Source organism: Nannobrachium achirus, assembly GCF_963921795.1.
Source record: "Nannobrachium achirus genome assembly, chromosome: 7".
NCBI lineage: Eukaryota > Metazoa > Chordata > Actinopteri > Myctophiformes > Myctophidae > Nannobrachium > Nannobrachium achirus.
In genome coordinates, this window is record NC_137816.1 from 4,792,066 (window position 1) to 4,815,980 (window position 23,915).

Sequence of the window (23,915 nt, forward strand, 5' to 3'; positions counted from 1 at the left end):
TTTAGACTAAAACCTTATACAACCGTATTATGGACCAATATTTATACAAAATATATATTTTTGAAAAGCATGGTGGGGGGGGGGGAATCATCTGAAACATAATTTTATACAATGTGTAGTGGGAGTCCCTGCTTCATCTCTATAGGCTCTATAGGAGATGATGCAAGAAGAAGGAAAAAGAAACCAAAAAAAAAACAAACAAGAAGGCCCCTGATATAGAGGGTCTTACTCAAGAAGTGAACCCTATTTGACTGGGCAATGAACCTGAGTGACATTTGACATAACGCATACATTATATTTGAGCAATGATCTGTAATAATGTTGAAACCTATAACTACTAATATATACTGTCTCTTTTTTACTAACTCTGATGATTTAATAAAAAAAAAAGTGCTGAGCCCTCGTGGCAGGGCTCAGGTGAATGTTCAAATAAATTACCAAAGCATGCTTCTCTGTTTGTGACACTTTATTGGTACATTTTACTTATGTGTGACTGGGAATTCATGTTATAAGCATAACCATACATTTCAATATGCATGTATACTGCTGAACATAGAGAAAATGCATCCGTAGGAGACATTGCAACGCATTGCGAACTTGTAGATTGGCTATTTTTAAATGGCTGGCATATAGGGTTGAAGTGGTTAATGTATGTTTTGTAATAATTATCAACATCTACAGTAAAGTAGCCTAACTCAAGTTTTAAAATAATCGTAGTGGAGTAAAAGTACAATATTAGCCTCTAAGATGCAATGGAGTTGAAGTAAACATATTGAAAATTGGAAATAGTAAAGTAAATAATAATAATACTAATATTCAAAGAGCTTTATTGGCATGAGAAAACATAATTTAACTCATCCTTGCCATGAGTGTGCAGACACAATCATAATATGTAAAATTCACAAACAATCAGGCTTCCAATTCAAGTAAGAAAGATCATTCTATCTAGACAGAGCATCCTGAATCACTTTTTGACAACATATAGTGTTGCATGGCTTCTTTTACTCGACAGGTCCTTGCTGGTAGCATGACTTTGTGATGACATGGGAAACCAGCCCTGTCCACTACTTTAGTACATTGAATGAATGAATGAATGAATAGTTTTATTTCGATAATCAGTGAGACATTACAAGTCATTTTTGTTTTCGTTTCTTTTTTTTTTAACCTTAACATTAAATGCACACTGTGGGGCAGCAGTGTTTTAAAAAACAGTTTGGTATGTTTGGTACCATGTTTGATGTTTACCTGGAATTTGTAGCCCACAGAAGCACCAAATAGTTTCTGATTAGACGTTGCTAAGCCAGGAAAGGCAAGAAGCGCACCACCTTGTAGTGTACATGCACTGCGGCGCAGTAGCTCAGCTAACAACACTGTAGTGTAGAGCTCAAGACCCTGGTGTTAGGTAGGAGAGTGTGGAGGGTTCCAGGAGTCCCGAGCTGGTGTTGGCTAGAGTCTAGACCACACTCTCGCATCGCAGACGTTGATACCAGGCCTGGAATTTGGACATTTTAGAGGCAAGGCCAACAAAAGACACTGGTGTCTACATGACAAGAAAGAGACACTGATGTCTACTGTATATATTGACAAGAAAGAGACAGAGGATTAAATGATACAGTCAGCTTTAGGGCATTAAGGCCACTGAGGCCTCAGGTCATTGGTTTGGGGGGCACAAGGCCAAACTAAGGGGCAACGGCGGCCATGGCCTTCATGGCCTCCATGAAATTCCTGCCCTGGTTGATACATTACTGATCGTGCACTTTTTAGTTGCTCTTGGTGGATGAGGGTCAGAGAACTGTAACCTATAATCATAACTCTCTCTCTCTCTCTCTCTCTCTCTCTCTCTCTCTCTCTCTCTCTCTCTCTCTCTCCAAATCTAAAGTGACAAAAACAAGGAAACAGCTAGGCCGATTATCCACTTTTAACCTCTTGAACCCCAGGAGTCCGCCTAAAATGTATGCCCAAATTGGAACCGTTGTGGACACAAAACTACAATGATTGTGGCTACTCTTGACCCACCAAATGTCAGCTAACCTTTGAAACCCCTGTTTGGTGCAACAGAGTCTGTTGGGTCTGTTGAACTTGCAGACCCAACAGACTCTGTTGCACCAAAAGTTTAATATAGTTCAACTTGAGACTTCTGATATTAAAATGAATTATTCCAAGAACTTTTCTAGTCTTAAAACCGACTTTAGTGAGTGGAGAGTCAGAGTTTGGGATAGGAAAACTGCTAGAAGACTGAGGAGATATAATGTGATTAGTGACAACAGCAGTGCGATCATTATTATGTAAGTGATGTGAAGGAATTCTATTTGATAATGACAGGTATTTGATGTGAGACAGAGACAGAAGGATCAGCAATAAATGTATCTGTCCACAAGGGGGCAGAGATGAGACACGAAGCGGCAGGATCCACAAAATTATAGGATTAGCAGTGGAAGGTGTCTCTCGTTGTCTGATTTGGAACATGCCGCGATACATATCATGGTTTATAACACATGGGTGTTATTACAGTTGATAAAGCTTTTAATTTTGTATTCCTGTCCTGTGTGTGGGTGATAAAAAAAACAAAAAAAACAAAAAAAACTTTAGTGGTTGAGGTGTTTGAGCAGTGAGTGAGTGCATCTACCACATGGGTGGATGCCACACAACTCTTCCCTCAGCCAGTTGGAGCTGGTACCTGGTGATCTATAAAGTGATTTAACCACAGAGTCTCTAATGTTCATTCCTCTCGTAAAGCAAAACCTTGGTGGTGACATAGCTATATTTTTCAAATGAGGATCACATTTCAAAATATTTCAATGTTTTTCAATGTTTGGTAATGATATTTTTTATAGCTTGGGATCAAGTATTGTACTTTTTTTTTTTTTTTTTTTTTTGCATTGAGAGTTTCAGAGTGGGATGTGTGTTGTTAATATACTGCCTGAACTCAACCAGTTCGCCTTCTGAACCAACAAATACCATATGTCGTCAATGTATCGTTTCCAAAAAAATCACCTTATTTAGGAGGGAGGAGGCAGTTCTGTTCTGAATGAACTTGGATTCCCAGTGACCCATGAATAAGTTTGCATAATTGGGTGCAAAGGTTGAACCCATGGCCATGCCTTGGGTCTGGATGTAAAACTTGTTATCAAACTTGAAATAATTTGATTTCAAAATGAAATGTGTTATACAATAGAAAGAAAGAAATACTTTACTAGGCTATACTGTAGTAAATGTACGGTATGTACCTTGTAACGTTTGCCCCCAGCCAGGGTCCAGCAGCATTGCCTGGCCTTCTCTCCCATCCTCCCCAGCGAGCTGTCTGTGTCTGAGCTGTGCATCCACGGCGTCAGTTTGGCAACAAGATGGACCGGAGAGACGAGGTCTGTGCATGGGTCTGTGTCATCCTGAGGGAACCCACGGCAAAACACTGCCCCCTGGAGGTGGTCCTGGAAACTACAGGCACCAGAATCCCTCTCATAGCAGGTAACCAAACTACAGAATCCCTTTCATAGCAGGTAACTAAACTACAGTTATAGCTATTTAACACTGAAGAAACACTATATAGCAATGATTACTATCACAATATAGAGCTATTTAACACTGTTACTGAACAAACACTCTATAGCAATGATTACTGTCACAATATAGAGCTGTTTAACCCTGTTACTGAACAAACACTCTATTGCAATTATTACTATCACAATATAGAGCTATTTAACACTGTTACTGAACACTATGATTACTGTCACAATATAGAGATATTTAACACTGTTACTGAACAATCACTATAGCAATGATTACTGTCACAACATAGAGATGTTTAACACTGTTACTGCACAAACACCAGTAAGACTCCCTATTTGGGAGATAAGCGACCGCCAGGTCGCATACACAAACTTTGGCAATGTTAGCCAATCAGGAGGGAATATGGGAAATGGGACAGATCCATGTTGATGACATGACTTTAGATATACTGTGTACCACTTTGCCTGATTTTAGGGCAAACTCTGTAGGAGCAGTGTCCAAAAATGTGTCTTGCAGGAATCGAGGGGTGGAGGTTGTGGTTTGGCAGCCAAGGAGTGTGTCTGCGAAGGTTGGCATGAATAAGGGCAACGGTGGCGGAGATATGAGTAGGGGAAAAGTGTGACGTGACGTGTGACGGACAGACAGCCGGTGGAGGTTTTAGATTCTATCTTTTCCTGTTGGCCCTTCTGACACAAGGGAACAGCAAACTGATCATCCATCCATTCGATTAATTAACCACTTATTAATTAAACTCATCTATTATTCATTGCATTCCTCAATTTATTCAGTTCTTACTTTACTACACTCAGAATATGGTGCGTCGCTTCAGTACTCTACTCCACCTGAGGACGATTCTACGAGTGTCTTCTAAACCAGTTTTCTGAAAAATGTATGTTTCTAGGATGAGTGCTTCTCAAACCATTTCATGTCAAGGACCCCTAAAATTACATGTATTTGACCACAAACACCCATCTCTAAATGTTTTGTTCCAGGGACCCCGAGATAGAAAGATTTGAGTTACAAATGTTAAATAAAGAAATATATATTCAAAGATTCGCACTCCCTGCGCTCCCTTTTCCTGCGCTCCCTTCCCAATGCACCAGGCTGAAGTTTGTCCCTCGGTTGCACCAGTAGTAGAGCATAGAAATACAGAAACTAGATCCAGGCATAGAAAACGGCCAAAAAAGTGATCCCACCTCCATTATTGTTTATGTCTGCTCAAGATTTGAGACTAGCGTTACGGGAGCTTCTGCTACGGTACACACCCGCGCCACCCCTCATCTGTCCAGACAGACTCTGCCGCAGAAAGAACAAACCGGCGGGAAAAGAGTTAAAATGTAAAGTGACACAGATGTTTTCCAGGTCTTAATTAACAACTTATTATTCATTGCATTCCTCATTTTATTCAGTTCATACTTTACTACACTATGGTACATCACTGTTGGGGTGAAACTGCGTTGTATTTCCATTCATGTTTGTGTTGTATCAATGCCCTCATTCAGTGGTACTCAAACCTTTTCTATATCAAGGACCCCCAAATTGACATGTGGACCCCCCTCGGAGGATATTTCCTCCAACAACCAGCTAACTGTGGATGGATGCCCACTTATTATCTCCACTCATGCGGTGCATTTATTTGATTTGTTCTGCCAACTTTTAAAGATGGGTAGTGATGGGGCTCAAATCCCGAGCCATTACAAACTGGATAACACATTTGTTGCAACCTGGTATCAATAAGCATTTGGGCTTGTCGTCGAGCCTGTTATCGAGCATAGCAGCCCTTTATTTCATGTTTAAATCATCAAGACGAGGCAGTGAAGAACTAATCACCCACGCTGGCACAAACATGATGTCGGCCTAAAAGTGTATTGATACCTGCCAACAAGGTCTGTTAGAAAAGTACTGTATTTAGAAGGCCCTAAAATGTGATACAAGTGATACTATTTGGTTAAATAAAATATGCATTTTCTATTTATAAAGAGCTGAAAATACATGGAGATTTTCTAGTAATTATTACCGTTCACATGCGACCAAACGATATCATTTGCCAGGTGGCAGTACGTGACATTTCTCACCTACCGCTGTGTCATGTGGCTGTAAGTGACATTCCTCATTTGGCTGTGCATCAATCAGATTAGTTTTTTAATTTAAAAGAACCCCAGCTGTCATGGTAGATTTATGACGACTAGAGTTAGAGACAGACTTCCTGAATGTAAGAAGTGTGTGTGTGTGTGTGTGTGTGTGTGTGTGTGTGTGTGTGTGTGTGTGTGTGTGTGTGTGTGTGTGTGTGTGTGTCCAAGCCAACAGGAGCAAGCAGGATACAACAACAACATTAATTCATCAACCCATGATGACAGCTTGACTTCATAATTATCTGTGGTTTCTTCCTCTTCACATGCCACCAAAGAACACATGGTGTGACTTATTTATCTGTGCCAGCTTCCTTCTATACTATCCCACCAGTTAACAGCATTTATAATCTATTATTTTAAACAGGTAAGAGTTCCCTAACCTCTATGGAAGTGTTGCCACTCAGACAATTAGAAGTCAATGTCTGAATGGAGAGCGGACCCCCGGCCATCCTACCTTGACCCAGAAAAAGCTTGTTGTCTGATGTGTTTCTATTATCTGTGAAGCAAATTTTGGTTGTTGTTTGTGTTGTTATTACGTACTGTAATGGGCTGGGTATGTATGAAGGCGACTGGGTTTTTTGAAGAATAGCCCTGAAACAGCTGGGATTCTGGGAATGTACAGTATGTATGTAGGTGACTTCATTAACGGGTGAAGACATTAGGGACATGAGGCCAACAGCACACAGCACCTCGTGGCGCGCTCTGCTTGCCTGAGGCGTGAGGAGCTAGTTGGCACCTCGACAGAGTGCAGTTCTAGTTGCGACTGTCAGGTTGCAGTTACTATCAAAACCTCGACCGGCTGTCTGTCTGTCACGTCACACGTCACACTTTTGACCTACTCATATCTCCACCACCGTTGCCCTGATCCAAGTCAAATTTTGCACACACACTCCTTGGCTGCCAAACCACAACCTCCGCCCACCTCATTTCTCATGTGCCCCCTTCTAGCGCCACCATGAGGCCGATTCTTGCAAAACGCATTTTTGGACACTGCTCCCACAGATTTTGGCCTTTAGAAGGCAATCGTAGCCAGGAGGGAATATGGGAAATGGGACAGATCCATGTTGATGACCTGACTGTAGCGATACTGTGTACCACTTTGTGAGATTTTGGGCCAAAATCTGTAGGAGCAGTGTCCAATAATGTGTTTTGCAAAGATCAGCCTCATGGTGGCGCTAAAAGAGGGCCATGTGAGAAGTGGAGGTTGTGAATTGCCATAAAAGGAGTATGGGTTTAAAGTTTGGCATGGATAGGGCCAACGGTGGCAGAGATATGACTAGGGCAAAAGTGTGACGTGACGTGACGTGACGTGACGTGAAGTGACGTGACGTGACGTTACGTTACATTACGTTACGTGACAGACTGACAGCCGGTGGAGCTTTTCATAGTAACTGCGACCTGACGGTCACAATCACGCAATGACTGGCAAATCACAACCTCTGCCCCTGATTTCTCACATGACCCTCTTCTAGCGCCACCATCAGGCAGATTTTTGCAAAAAACATTTTTGGACACTGCTCCTACAGATTTTGCCCTAAAATCACGCAAAGCGGTACACAGTATCTCTAAAGTCATGTCATCAACATGGATCTGTCCCATTTCCCATATTCCCTCCTGATTGGCTATGATTGCCTTCTAAAGTTTGTGTATGCGACCTGATGGTTGCTTATCTCCCAATTAGGGAGTCTTACTGGTTATTATTATTACTAGAGGTTTGCGCCCGCTTCGCCCGTTTTATATCACAAGTGAAACCTGACCAATCAAGGAAATTGGCCCACTTATAGTCTGGTCAAAGTGTCATGTGAAGCTCATCAATCCACCAATCCTCAAGCTTATCGGACATGTGCCCGTTTATGCCCATCTATGCCCATCTGGCATATGCTCTGCCACGGGCATAGGCGGCCCTCTCAATTCCACATATTGTGTCAGTCTAACCAGTGTGGTTGCGCAACATGAGTCACACTTGAAAATGAATTCTGTCCTTGGAACCTTGCCCATTTCAGTCCGTTCTGACGGAAACCGGTATTTCTCTGTGACATTGCCTACTGTAAGATTCCAAAAATTAACAGTGTAATTCAGGGATACCGTGGATGAAAACCTTTCTTTACAGCTGTGCACTGAGTCAAAATAATGTTTATAAAGCCCTGGTGTAGACTTTGAGAAATGTTAGAGCATATGCCAGGGGTCTTCAACAGGGGGTCCGGGACCCCTAGGGGGTCCTCAGAGTTACTACAGGGGGTCCTCCAAATCTTTGTGTGATTTGGATGATCTTTTTTTCCTCCTTTTTAATATTAACCACTTGAACCCTAGTGTCCATATTGGGAGAACTTTAGCCAAAAATAGCAGATCTACAAGCTGCGAGGCGTTGTGAGCTTGTAGATCGCCTATTTTCGGCTTTGAGCTTTGGTGTAGAGGGGGAAAAGATCAGACTAAGTACAGAGTGAAAGGTCAAGTTTTAGAAGTATTGACAGTGGTTAAATATCTGAAAACACAAATTGACATGAATCCAAAATACACTGATGATTGTGCTGTCAAACGATGAAACTATATGGCATCTATTAACAGGTTGTGGGGGTTCCTGCTTCATCTCTCTCTGAACTAAGGGGTCCTTGGCCTGAAAACGTTGAAGACACCTGGCATATGCCATTCATGCAGAAGGTTGGGGTCGTGGTCAGCAAGGGCTTGCGGTCGCAGCGGGTTCCTAACGCCAAATCAAATGGATTCAGATCTCTGAGCCAAGTCTCCTGAGGAGGCGTGTCCCAGACCTCTCCTGGACAGGTGTCACCGGACGTAAAAAACAACAACAGACAGAGCCATATGAATGTTTTTGGAGCATTAAAAATCAAGAAATCCGTTAAGACAAATACATATGACGGCAGACTGCTTATTTTAATTGACAACAATGCAGTGGAGATTGTGCATACTGTATTACAGTTCTGTAGTCAGCATATAACCAGTAAGACTCCCTAATCGGGAGATAAGCGACCGTTGGTCGCTTATCTCCACACATAGGCCAAAAGTTTGTTTTACCAATTATCAAGACATACGGGCAGTTGACAGTTTGCCATGGTTACTCATTGAAGTTGAATCTCCATATATGGAGATAACCTACGCATCACACTAAGTCTGACCTCACCAGCCCATATTTGGGCATGAGCAACTTATGTCTCCATATATGGAGATATGATGACATCACACAGTCTTCAGCCGATGATGTGGCGTGATGTCATACAATACACAAACGAGCCCTACAGTATAAAGGGGCAATTCTTGCCAGGAAAGAAGCATTTCTTCGACTCAGACCTTATCGCCAGGGTTGGCTTATAGCAGCTGTCGGTAGATAATGCCGGTCTTATATAAGGGTCATTTGTGTACGGTGTGATTTGCCATGGTTACTCATTGAAGTTGAATCTCCATATATGGAGATAACCTACGCATCACACTAAGTCTGACCTCACCAGCCCATATTTGGGCATGAGCAACTTATGTCTCCATATATGGAGATATGATGACATCACACAGTCCTCAGCCGATGATGTGGCGTGATGTCATACAATACACAAACGAGCCCAGATATGAGCAGGGCAAAGGTGTGACGTGTGACGTGACGGACGTGACGGACGGCCGGTGGAGGTTTTGATACTAAACTGCGACCTTACGGTCGCAATTAACAACTCACCTACAGTGTAGAGGTCAAAAGAGAGCACACTTTCAAAGTGTGTGTATTGTGTCGGTCACAAGAGCATGGTTTTCATATTGTATATTACGTTTTGCCTAAATCTTGCCTTTAATCCTTGTCTGTTGTTTTGTTTACTTTCGACCAGTGTCAAGATGGCTTCAATAGAAATCGGATATCCTCTAAAAACTGTCCAGTTTTCAAAGTAAGAGACACTTTTTTTATTTACCTCATAGTCTCATAGTGCTGCTCAACACTACTGGACGATTTCCTGAGTGTGTGTGTGTGTGTGTGTGTGTGTGTGTGTGTGTGTGTGTGTGTGTGTGTGTGTGTGTGTGTGTGTGTGTGTGTGTGTGTGTGTGTGTGTGTGTGCGTGTGCATGCGTGTGCGCGCACGCACGTGCAGTGGTTTTCTGCATGGTGGAGTGAAGGTGGAGTGAAGTCTTAAGGTGCACATGCGTATACCCGCGTGCATCAAACTCACAGTCAATCAATAACAACCCATTCACAGTTCTGGTAAGCGGTTGGCGCCAAGCGTCAGAATGAACAGGAATGAGCGACCTGGCTGGATGGGGGACTGCTCCATGGTTCCAACTCCCGTTGGTCCCAACAGGTTAAAATTCACCAAGCCCAAGCATTTGGGCTTGGGCTTTTGAGTTTACTTCCTCGTGTCTTCACCGTTCACATGCGACCAAACGACATCATTTGCCAGGTGGCAGTATGTGACATTTCTCACCTACCGCTGAGTCACGTGGCTGTAAGTGACATTCCTCATTTGGCTCTGCATCAATCAGATTAGTTCTTTAATTTAAAAGAACCCCAGCTGTCATGGTAGATTTATGACGACTAGAGACAGACTTCCTGAATGTAAGAAGTGTGTGTGTGTGTGTGTGTGTGTGTGTGTGTGTGTGTGTGTGTGTGTGTGTGTGTGTGTGTGCGTGTGCGTGTGCGTGTGCGTGCAGTGGTTTACTGCATGGTGGAGTCTTAAGGTGCACACATATGCACATGCGTACCCGCGTGCATCAAACTCAATAACAACCCATTCTGGCGCCAAGCGTCAGAATGAACAGGAATGAGCGACCTGGCTGGATGGGGGACTGCCCCATGGTTCCAACTCCTGTTGGTCCCAACAGCTTAAAATTACCAAGCCCAAGCATTTGGGCTTGTCATTGAGCCTGTTATCGATTATAGCCGCCCTTTATTTCATGTTTAAATCATCAAGACGAGGCGGTGAAGAACTAATCACCCACGCTGGCACAAACATGTCGGCCTAAAATACCTGCCAACCAGGTCTGTTAGAACAGTATTGTATTTAGAAGGCCCTAAAATGTGATACAATTGATATTAATTGGTTAAATAAATATGCATTTTCTATTTATAAAGAGCTGAAAATACATGGAGATTCTCTAGTAATTATTACAGTACTATTCATCACTGCCTTAGGGTACCTTGGTCAATGAAGTGACTCTCTCTCTCTCTCTCTCTCTCTCTCTCTCTCTCTCTCTCTCTCTCTCTCTCTCTCTCTCACACACACACACACACACATTTCATCAAAATGCGATGACAGATTGACAGCTACTGCTAAATGTGTTTTCTTTAGTAGTGTGATTGTGAGTTTACTTCCTCGTGTCTTCACCGTTCACATGCGACCAAAAGATATCATTTGCCAGGTGGCTGTTAATTAGAGACAGACTTCCTGAATGTAAGAAGTGTGTGTGTGTGTGTGTGTGTGTGTGTGTGTGTGTGTGTGTGTGTGTGTGTGTGTGTGTGTGTTGTGTGTGTGTGTGTGTGTGTGTGTGTGTGTGTCCAAGCCAACAGGAACAAGCAGGGATACAACAACAACATTAATTCATCAACCCACGATGACAGCTTGACGTCATAAGTATCTGTGGTTTCTTCCTCAAAGAGCCACCAAAGAACACATGGTGTGACTTATTTATCTGTGCCAGCTTCCTGCTATACTATCCCACCAGTTAACAGCATTTATAATCTATTATGTTAAACAGGTATTGTATTTTTTTTATACAGTTAACAGTTATAATGTATTATTTTATACAGGTAAAGGACAACAGCTACAGCTAAACTGGTCTGTCATTGTGAAACCTTGAACATCTCTCTCTCTCTCTCTCTCTCTCTCTCTCTCTCTCTCTCTCTCTCTCTCTCTCTCTCTCTCTCTCTCTCTCTCTCTCTCTCTCTCTCTCTCTCACACACACACACATGCACGCACGCACACTCACACTCACACACAAACACGCACGCGCACACGCACATGCACACACAAACAGTGATTGCTATTGGTCAGTTGGTTTTGACCAGTGCTCCTTACCATGGTTCAACGGGAGACACATTATTTTTGGCATACTTCCAAGTCGGCCATCCGGTTACATGCTGCCATTCAGACATCCCCCATTCAGACACTAACCCTAACCTCTATGGAAGTGTTGCCACTCAGACAATTAGAAGTCAATGTCTGAATGGAGAGCGGCCCCCACCGGCCATCCTACCTTGACCCAGAAAAAGCTTGTTGTCTGATGTGTTTCTATACTCTGTGAAGCAAATGTTTGTTGTTGTTTGTGTTTTATTAAGTACTGTATTGGGCTGGGTATGTATGAAGGTGTATGAAGGGATTCTGGGAATGTACAGTATGTATGAGGGTGACTTCATTAACGGGTGAAGACATTAGGGACATGAGGCCAGCAGCACACAGCACCTCGTGGCGCGCTCTGCTTGTGCACAAGTAGGCCATGTGTGGCCTGCTTGAGCGTGAGGCCCTAGTTGGCACCTCGACAGAGTACAGTTCTAGTTGTGACCGTCAGGTCGCAGTTACTATCAAAATCTCCACCGGCTGTCTGTCTGTCACTCTGTCACGTCACGTCACGTCACGTCATGTCACACTTTTGCCCTACTCATATATCCGCCACTGTTGCCCCGATCCATGCCAAATTTTGCTCTCTCACTCCTTGCCTGCCAAACCACAACCTCCACCCACCTCATTTCTCATAGCCAATCAGGAGGGAATATGGGAAATGGGACAGATCCATGTTATATGACATGACTGTACTGTGTACCGCTTTGTGAGATTTTGGGCCAAAATCTGTAGGAGCAGTGTCCAAAAATTTGTTTTGCTAGGATCGGCCTCATGGTGGCGCTTAAAGAGGGCTGTGTGAGAAATGAGGGGTGGAGGTTGTGATTTGCCATCCAAGGAGTGTGGGTTTAAAGTTTTGCATGGATAGGGCCAACAGTGGCAGAGATATGAATAGGGCAAAAGTGTGACGTGATGTGACGTGATGTGACGTGATGTGATGTGACGTGACGTGACGTGACCTGACAGACTGACAGCTGGTGGAGCTTTTCATAGTAACTGCGACCTGACGGTTGCAATCACGCAATGATTGGCAAATCACAACCTCCGCCCCTGATTTGTCACATGACCCTCTTCTAGCGCCACCATCAGGCTGATTTTTTTTAAAACACATTTTTGAACACTGCTCCTACATATTTTGCCCTAAAATCACGCAAAGCGGTACACAGTATCTCTAAAGTCATGTCATCAACATGGATCTGTCCCATTTCCCATATTCCCTCCTGATTGGCTACGATTGCCTTCTAAAGTTTGTGTATGCGACCTGATGGTCGCTTATCTCCTGATTAGGGAGTCTTACTGGTCGTTATTATTACTAGAGGTTTGCGCCTGCTTCGCCCGTTTTATATTAAGTGAAACCTGACCAATCATGGAAATTGGCCCACTTATAGTCTGGTCAACGTGTCATGTGAAGGCTATGTATTCCCAATTTCCCAAGTTCTTTTGCTAATATTGTTTTTTGTTACAACAGAGAAAGGAAGTGTGGAGATAAGAGAACATTTCTTGGAATTCACAGAGGTAAATACCTGTACATGTATTGTAAATTGGGTCCCTTTCTGTGAAAGATTACAATACTGTTGCTTAAGCAACCTGTGGTTTCAGCACCATGGACAGCACTGTTGCTGTGTGTGTGTGTGTGTGTGTGTGTGTGTGTGTGTGTGTGTGTGTGTGTGTGTGTGTGTGTGTGTGTGTGTGTGTGTGTGTGCGCGCGCGCGTGCGTGCGCGCGTGCGTGTGTGGATAACAGAGAGACAGTTTGGGTTCTTAGCCTGCATGTTTTAGTGGTTATATTACAGTATAGTTCTGCTTGCAATGATAGTAGGAATTACAATCTTCTGCAAGTCTTTTTTAATAAATGCCTAACAGTATGCCCTATGTTGTTATTTAACATTTCTGATGCGTCTCCCCCCCAACGATGCCCTGGGGGGATGTTTCCACATACCAAAATATCTGGCAACTAATAACTTTTGATCATTATTCCTGAAACTAGAGTCACTGATAGAGATGAGGAAGGAGGAAGTCAAATGACCCAGATAGTTTGTCAGGCCTGCCGTAGCCAGCTCCAGGAAGAAGCTCAACATTACATTTAAGTACCCTAAGTACAAGCTGGTTGGGTACATAACCAAAGGTCAAGTTCACCAATTATTGAGCTTTTAATCTATAGATCTGTAAACACACAGACATGAATTAAACATAATATCAAACATAATAATTATGTAACGATATTAAATAATCATGGATCCAGTCACACACAATTTGAGAGGACCTGTGTTTTCATGCTATACTTTTTGGGTCATTAAAGGAGAATTTCAGACTAGATCTTTCTTCTTTCTTTCTTTCTTTCTTTCTTTTATTTTTATTTTTATTACCTTTAGTTGGTGTTCTTCTAGGCTTTTCCCAAAAAAGTTGTACGTACATTAGAGATGCGCGGATAGCGGTTTTAGCCGCGGTGGACCGCGGTGATCCGTGGTGCAGTCGGATTTGGATCAATCAAATATAATTATTAATTAATTTCGGATATCCGCGGATGACATAATGCAGGAAATAAATTATGGCCTAATATATCTATCAATAAAAAGCGAAATCTAGGTATGCTCGTGTCTGTGTTAGTGTGTGTTATTTTGTATAATTTATAAAGTAACCATCATTTTTCATGAGGCAATGTGCAGTCCAAGATAAAACTAAACAGCTGTGTCCACTTAAAGGCAACGGCATCACGGCATGCATCGTCGCACTCATTACCTCTGGTCAGGCTGCGCTAAAAAGTGAATCTCTCTCAGCTCCATAGCCCATATTGTAAAGTAGGCTACTGTACAGTAGGTAAGTTAAACTTCCCACTAAGTTGTGTTTGTTCCTCTCTCTTTCGCTTTCTCCCTCGCTCTCTCTCTCTCTCGTGTGTCTGACTCTGTCTGCCTGCATGTCTGTCTGCATCGACGCAGCACCGACTCAAAAAAAAAGAAAGAAAAAAGACGAACGGAGACATTCCGTAGGCTAGATCAATGCATTTCTGTGATCGCACAACTAAGAAAACTAACAGGGAATAGCCTACCAGAAAATAATATTAGCCTAATAATAAGGGTAATAATAATAATAATACTTTTGAAGTTGCGGATGAGGATGGATGCGGATTTATAAATTGGATGATATAATTAATGCGGTTGGATAATGGGCGGATAATTAATTTGCGCGGATGGATTCGGATGACTTCAAAAGCCTATCCGCGCATCACTAACGTACATTCATTCACAGAACACACATAGCAAACAACAGCTGAATAAGTGAAACAAAGTACCATGCCTGAATTCAAGGGATGAGGTTATATAAAATGCCATGCTTAAGTGTAATCTTTGATCTATACACAGGCAGGCACAGTTTGACAGTTTGACAGACAGACAGACATATTGATTACACATCGAGAAAGAGATCTTTGTCTTCCTCATACCAGGTAAACATTTGATCTTATCTCCCTTGAGCACCGGTTGTTCCAGGTAAATGTCTTGTTCCACTGCCAAATTCAAATATTCAAGATGTTTGCTGTGCGTGTGTGTGAGTGTATAAAACACCATAGTGGATCGTATTCTCTCTCAGTAAACCATGAGTGTCTCTTCAGTAGCAGTGGTGTTGCTGTTGCTCTGCGGAGCCCAGCATGCAGGAGCCTCGCAGTTTCAAGGAACTGTCATCACCTATGACCCAAAGGACACGCACGCAGATGGAACTATAACGGTAGGTACAGGTCAAGATTATTATAGTTAATTCTAACTAAATAATGAAAACGAAAAAAAAAAAGGTAACAATTACAAAGTACAAAGAATGTAACTATATTGATAAAACGAGTTAAAATCATTGAGAACACGTCCTTACTTTAAGACTAATTATTTCAAACATAATTTCTTTGCCAATGTTAGGTTTTAGTTTTAGTAACTTTACCAATCAGAGACATGATGAAAGTCATGTAATGTATAACCTTTATATCCTTATCTTCTAATTCCAGGTGGTTTTTCGCTATAAGACAGCCTTCGCATCATGCTCAAGTTCAGACACATGGGAATGTCATAATTCTGGGCCCTGTGGCAGTGAAACCCTGCAGGGACCCTACACGGTGCAGGCAACCGCAGACTGGTGTCAACGAGAAGGAATCATGACTCGACGGGTTCCCATCAATGCTGCCTTCCATTTGGTGTGAGTGAAGAGAGATTCACTATTACACAACAAACAAAAACAATGAGACTTTAAATAGTATTTTCATGTTTCCCCCCCCTTTTTTTCCCTATATATTCTTTTTATAATCACATGTCCAAAATAGGGAAAGTAAATTGATTACTTTAATTAAATAACATTATATACTGTATGTATATATCTATCTATATATATATATATATATATATATATATATATATATATACATATACACACATATATATATATATATATATATATATATATATATATATATATATATATATATATATTTATATTTATATATATATATTCATAATCCTTATAGTTTGATTAACTGTTGCACCCTATGTGTTTTTCCTTTACAATTTATTTATTTATTTTTGTTTCTCAATTGCTTCATCTGACATAATGTGCGAACAATTATGACAGAAATACCAAACCACTTTATTATTAATAATAATAATCTCATCTCACACAGGTTACGAGGAAGTGCCTGGGAGAGTAACAGAAATGGCATTGGGAACTGGGCAGCTTATCCGTGGGTGAACCTCGGGACCAGATCAGACACTGGGAAAGCCAACAGGTCTCCTCAGACCACCATCATACCTTCACTACGGTAACATAACACACTTCTATTTTGTTCTTATACTCATTACTAACATCATCATCAACATCATAATTCTATAAGTCAGCAAATCTGTCTGTTCTTGGTCAGACTACTGTAGGCTTGACTCAGGCATGCAGAGTAGGGGTGTGTGCACGCACACGCAACACACACGCATTGCACACATGCCAATTTAAATATTTTGTTTATACATAAGGTATAGTTATGTATTTATAATACATTGTACTAGATACTTCTACGAAAAACAAGTGAAAAATAAACTAATTATATAATCTCACTCTGTCTCTTATTTTCGTTCTGTTTCTGTCTCTCAGAGTTCCTTCTAACTGTGGGAGAAGCTTCAACCTGTTAGCATTTGACCCAGATGGAGACCGGGTTCTATGTTATCCTTGGGTTACTCTTCCTTCTGTTCTCAGCTTATCATATACCGTGAGTTGATAAATAAGAACACAGATCACATCATACTGATGCAAACATGTATGTTCTACTATAATCATGATTACTGTCATAATTAGTCTGCACTGTTTTTCTCTACACCTCTTAAAAATGTGACCCATTGTTTCTCCTGGTTTGTTTTTGTACTTTTCCTGTCCTGTGTTCCTTCTCCCTTCTTTCAGAATTGCCTTTTGTCATTTGCTGCCACCAGCAGCAGTAATGCGGGTACCTACGTTGTCCAGTTGTATATGCAGGACTTTCCCAACCAGTCCATCACCGTCACAAACACTGGAGGATCTCAGTCCACTTACCGTACCAGCCACGGTCTCTCCTATATACCTCTACAGTTTGCTGTCGACGGTACACAGTTAAACCCTTAGTTCATCTAAAAACGGACCCCTAATGGTCTATTTTCTTAGGGGTTCCTGGCAACTCAACCAGTTAATGTGCTACACTCTAAAAACTGCTGGGTCAAAAACAACTCAACTTGGGTTATTTTTGATCCAACTCACGGGTCAAATAGGGAACGATGCCAGGTTTGGTTATTTTAACGCAAGAAATTTGGTTATGAATGTTGACCCATAATTTGGGTCAAATAAATAACCAAATTATTTGTTTAAAATGACCCAAGATTGTAGTCAATATAACCCAGGTTTTGGGTTGAGTGGGCTAAATGAATACAACCTACATATGCATGGTCTGGAGAATGACAATGCCAATATTATCTGACATTAACATAAAATCAGAAATGTTTCAGGGTTTCTTCTCAGATGATTTGTTCAAAGTTTAGTAAAATCAACATAAAAGTGCACAATTAAATATATAATATGCAACAATGTTAATAATACTATAATCAGAATAGTTTAGAGAAGATAAACAAAATAATCTCAAAATTACCATGAGTTCTTCTCTTTTAGAACAGCTGGGGGAGGGAGCTCAACCCTAAGCTAGCAGCCAAGCACTTACGGTTAGGGTTTAGGCTAAAATACTGACAAATCAAATTCAGACATATGACAGTCAGCTTGCAGAGACAGACACATGGATATGCCATATTTAGCATTTTTAGCTCCCAACAGCTTAGAAAATGTCTCTGGAAACCTAGACAAACGCTTTTCCCAGCATGCTTTGCAAACAGGTTCATGGTGCCTGTCCCCTGATTGGCCCAAAGCTAGACCACTGACCCAAGTATAGGGTTACCACTAGAGGTGTAACGATATAGTAACTGTATCGAAATATCGTTTTTAACTTAAAAAATCGAAGTAGATCGAAATGAAAACAGCTAAAATCGAATCGTATCGTTTTATTTTGTATCGTATCGAATCGGCAGGGCAAAGAATCGATTGTATCGATACTGCCTACTTGTGCATTGTATTTAGCATTTTTAAGAAGAAAAAATGAAAAGGAGGGGTATAATTACTTTTCCTTTCCATATAGCTACACTGGTCTATGGATAAATGTGTGTAATCTCTGGGTACATGTCAAGGTGCAGGTTTGTCAATATACAATGTCCATGTATTTGGCAGATAATCACAGTGTTTACTTATTTATATCCATAATAATACATGTTTCCCTTAAAAACCTGCTCTATCCACACCTTTCACACAGATTTAATTTCTTTGCTAAATAGTTACTATATCGATTTTAAATAATTAAATCGAATCGTATCGTATCGCCATTAATTAACCAATATCCTCCATGTATCGTATCGTCAACCATGTATCGTGATGTGTATCGAATCGCTATTAAAATGTATCGTTACACCCCTAGTTACCACTAACCCCAAAAACGGGTCACCCCCAGATACATATTACCTAACTCGAACAACCCTGGAATTGGGTCAAAATAATATCCCAATAACTCAAGGAAGGGTTGTGGCTCTGAGAAATGACCCAGAAATTTGACCTAACACAAATGACCCATGATTTGGGTCAAGAAATGACCCATGAGTTTTTAGTGTGTAATAAAGTGAATGGATAGTCAAAGTAAATCAATAATCTAACATTAAAACGTAAAGCTGTTAAATTGTTTACATTTCCCCTTTGTGTTCAGTGTATGGATCAGTACCCAGCTGTACAGAGGGACGGTATCTACCCAGGTTCCTGCCTCCCACCCCGGCTAACAGAGCACGGCTCTACACCCATGTTGGACACAGACTGGAAATCACCATCAACACTCAGGCAACACAGGCCACGTGAGTAAAAGACAACAAGACTGAGGCCCTCCACTCCAGTACAGTAAAAAGTAGCATTCAGCCTAGAACTACACAGCATAGTGTTTTCCGTAACATAACATTCCTTTAAAGTGATTTTTTTTGCCCTGTGGTGTTAATGTATGAGATGTTTGTTTTGTCCTTGTCCATGTGTAAAGGGGTTCTGCACATCTGCCTTACAGAATGAAGTCATTTAGTTGGTGTTTTGTTGTCCTGTGGTGTCCCTTCTAAAGGTCTGAAAAAGTAAATTAAAACGTTTGAACCATGTTCTCTTCTCTGGTGGTGTTGTAGGGTCTCACAGCTGTTGTTCAGTGGACCCCACAACATGATCCTGACTGTACAAGCACAGGGACAGTTCATCCTGAGATGGACAGCATCACAGTCAGAGGTTGGAGAACATCACCCTGTCTGCTTTGTTGCTCAGACCAACAGGTCAGCTTTATTTAATTGATCTTCCTTTCTGTCTGTCTGTCTGTCTGTCTGTCTGTCTGTCTGTCTGTCTGTCTGTCTGTCTGTCTGCCCATTTTACTTTTCCTTTTGTCTTAGACTTATAGAGTATTATTTTCTGTGTCATTAGATCAGTTACAATATTACAGAGCATGGTGATAAAAGCAATGTGTTATTTGTAGTAAGTAGTTCTCCCTGTTTGTGTTAGTGCTATTGGGATCTACAAAATCTGTATAGCAGAGATCCTACCATATCATTGGCTGGATAAAGAAGAAAAATCACCACTGAGAAAATGTATTGATTGAAGACTTTATTAGAAGTTTGCATAGAAAAAAGTATGGTTACGGTACAGTTTCATGACGACGGTACAGTTCACTGGTACAAAGTCAACTAAAAGGAGATCCTAGGAAAGCACTTGACTTATTTACACTGGAAACCATTGAAGTATCTCATATAACATTGAATGACAGACGGATAGAACACAGTACTATGCAGTACATATGCTCAGGAGAAAAATAAATAAATAAATAGAAAATGTTAACTGAAATGTTTTGTAAACTCTAATCTTCATAGTGTTGTACCAGTAAACAAAGTATTACGTTTACTGGTACAGTACAGTTTACTGGGGGGGGGGGGGGGGGGGTCAAGTTATTGCTTCACTTCTTTTTAATAACTAAAATGAGTTTGTTTTCACAGTGCGGACAAATATCAGTCGGAGCTTCGCTGTGTCATCGTCTCTGTCTCAAATGGTGGGTGAAACGTAACACCTGTTTACTACTGCATCATATTTCAAATTCAGAAATCTGAGGAAGTGGTTTGATGAGTCACATGTGTCATTGTTGTTTTCTCCACCTGCAGCGACTACAACCATGGCCCCCACTACCACAGAACCACTGTCTCGTAAGTCTAACAAAATTATGATACTAAATCTAAAGCAAATGAACAACCTATGTGGGTTATACTATTATCATCATGATCTTCTGGAAACCTTTCATTTCAGTGAAAGCCAATGTGATTTGCGATGAGACCGCCATGACAGTAGAGGTGAACAAATCCTCATTCCGGGGACTTGAAGGACATCTGCGACTCAATGATCCAAGCAACGTAGCCTGCAGCCTGGAAAGCCAACAAAACAGCACTCACATCATAGCAGTGATCCCCCTCAGTGGCTGTGGTACTGAGATTGAGGTAACAAAGTCATACCTGGATGCTAGTTGGTCACATCTGTTCTACTTTACACCTTTGTGCATTTACTAAAGGTTAGTTTTACACATAGTTATGTAATGGGGCTGTGGTACTAGAGAGTTGTGTTATATGTATTGTTCTGTTGCACTGCCTCTTTAAGGAATGTGATCTGTCTGTCTGTCTGTCTATCTGTCTATCTGTCTGTCTGTCTGTCTGTCTGTCTGTCTGTCTGTCTGTCTGTCTGTCTGTCTTCCTGCATGCCAGCATGCCAACCTGTCAGACACGCACGCGCATGCACGCACGCACGCGCGCGCGCACGCGCACGCACGCACGCACGCACGCACGCACGCACGCACACACACACACACACACACACACACACACACACACACACACACACACACACACACACACACACACACACACACACAGACAAACACAGACAGAGAGAGAGAGAGAGAGAGAGAGAGAGAGAGAGAGAGAGAGAAATGGACAACTACAAATAACAATGCAACAATGCTTATGCAATCAGGATGCAAACAGACTCCAGTGTTCAACGTTGGTATCACTTTAATCCAAGTTGTTAGTTCATAACTACTGGATCAGACTAAACTCTTATAACTACTGGGTTAGACTGAAGTCTTATCTTGATAACTACTGGGTCAGACTAAACTCTTATCTTCACTGGGTTAGACTAAACTCTTACCTTCAGAACGACTGGGTCAGACTAAACTCCTATCTTCATAACCACTGGGTTAGACTAAACTAAAATCTCCTGCGTACAGGAGGATGACGAGAACCTCATCTTCAAAAATGCCATCACCACCGTTGACAACACCAGTGACGTCATCACCCGCACGCACCTGTTGGAGGTGGAGGTCTACTGCCAGTACCCCAAGACTGGCAACGTGACCCTGAGTTACAGCGTCCACAGAAACAACGTCACGGTCCAGGAGAAGGGCTTCGGTACGTTCACCTACCAGTTTGAGTTCTTTCACAGCCGGCGTTTCACCTCCATGATGGACCCACGCTCCTATCCACTGGAGTACGACGTAGGGGACAAGATCTACATGGAGATAGAGGCCTCGTCTTCACTCAACAACACCGAACTGTTTGTGGTGTCCTGCAGAGCTGCGCCGTACGACAACCCCAGCTACCAACCAGCCTACTCCATCATAGAACATGGGTGAGTGCAGTTTACAACACAGCACACACGCATGCACACGCTTTAGTCTTTTTTTAAGCCATATTTAAGCTGTTTCCCAATAGGGGGGAGTGGAGATCACAGCCTGGTTATTTCTGGGTCCTTGGCATTGAACAGCCTAGGAACCTATGATTTAGGTTATTGTTATTATAGTATTAATGATATTTGAGCTTCCAGTTGAGTAAGTTACAAGCCAGGGGGAATACCACGTAACAGAATACAGCAACATTGTCACACAATGAATTCATTACTGCTTTAAATAATTTCTCTCACATAAATGCCTGCTTTTGTGTGTTCTAAACTGCACAAAAAATGTTATGTTTATGTAATTATACAATTATACTATTTGTTTTTTGTGAGAATATACACCACACTCTCTTAGCATCAATAGGTGTTTTGTTCTTGTTTCCAACCAGGTGTACCGTGGACCACACTGTTGAAGTTCTTTCACCACGCCATGAGAGACATTTCCAGTTTTCAATGGAGGCCTTCAAATTCATAGGATCACATGATCAGGTAAACAGGGTTTTTTGTATTTTTTTTTTTTTTTTATGTTTTGGGGCTTTTGCCTTTAGTAGACTGACAGGAAATGGGGAGAGATGGGGAGTGACGCGCAGCGACATCTGGTCGGGCTCGGGAATGGAACCAGCGACCCGCTGCAGGCTACACAGAGCCTATGTGGTATGCGGCTGGAACAGTGGACAGGGAACTGTTTAGCTCCAGTGATGGTTCAATTATTTCCACAAAGAAACAAGGTTTTAAACTGTGTTTGTCTCAGGTGTACATCAGCTGTTCTGTTATGCTGTGTGAAGCCGGGAACCCCAACGCCAGATGTTCCAAGGGATGCATCAACTCCACTCAGTCTGGAGCCAACCACCGACGGAAGAGAGAGGCTGTCATTCAAACTGCAAGGCACTACATTTCCCAGGGTCCCCTGCGCTTGAGAAGGTCGTCTGAGATCACAGGTGACTCTGAAACCTTTCTCAAGTCTGTGAAAAAAAGTCAAAACGATGTCTCCCCGGGACTCAAACTAGTGAAGATCTACAAGCTCACAACACGTCGCCATGTAACATGTTGTGAGCTTGTAGATCGGCTATTTTCACTACTTCTTAAAAGTATTTTAAATGGAATTATTTATAAAATAAAAATACAAAACATAATATGACGAATTTTGATTTTTGGGGGGGACTTTTTTGAAAATCTTTTGAAATAAACAAAATGTAGGAACGAAAGGGGTATTTACTCACAACCAATACATATTGGTCTGCGACCCACATGGGTCCTGACCCACTGTTGTTCTATTATGCATGATCTCACAGTGTTGTTGTTGTTGTTGTTGTGGTTTTCCCTCAGCTACCAGCCTGAACCTGAACCTGAACCTGGTCTTCGTGGCTGGATGTCTTCTCACAGTGGTCGCCATGATCTGTGCAGTGGCCATCTACAAGGTCCAGAAGACGACAAGGGTGAAATATGAGCTGCTGCCCTCTACTGAAGGTTAAGGCAGCAATGTGTGTGGTGTCTGACAAGCATAACGACTTCAGCTACACCGCCCCCTTCTGGTGGACCTCTAGTGTTGCCTCCGCACTATAGGGCCGCTGGGCAATTAACCCAACATAATATGTTTGGTTAATGTTCAATATATTATGTCGAAACAGATATATTGAACCAATTTATAACCACTTATAACCCATTAATCAAGGTGATGGGAAGATTGCAGATGCAAAAGTTTCTTTTTTTTTCTTTTTCTTTTTTGGTTAGACTGTGTGTTCTTCTGTATACTATAGACCAGTCGTTCCCAAACTGTTTTTATGATGTGGGTGGAACCATGAGATAAAGTGGTACTAAAATTGGCTTGAATGGATTGACTCTACATGGTTCTCATCGTGGTACCATGCTAATCTTCTCTGTATCGTTAACATTTTAGCCCAAAGATAGTGCCCCGTCGCCAACAAAGAGC

The 23,915-nt window shown here is 41.8% G+C and overlaps 1 protein-coding gene across 1 annotated transcript in view; it reads left to right on the top strand.

Annotated features, from left to right (window-relative positions):
* LOC308288068 (ZP domain-containing protein-like) overlaps window positions 1-20,473 on the top strand; it is a gene marked incomplete at both ends in the record, with an annotated part of 197,220 nt that extends 176,747 nt beyond the window's left edge. The window contains 2 exons of the mRNA XM_080729411.1: window positions 3,248-3,362; window positions 20,428-20,473. Coding sequence (XP_080585537.1) covers window positions 3,248-3,362; window positions 20,428-20,473 — 161 coding nt within the window. The remainder of the gene's footprint in view (window positions 1-3,247; window positions 3,363-20,427) is intronic.
* Window positions 20,474-23,915: the final 3,442 nt, after the last annotated feature.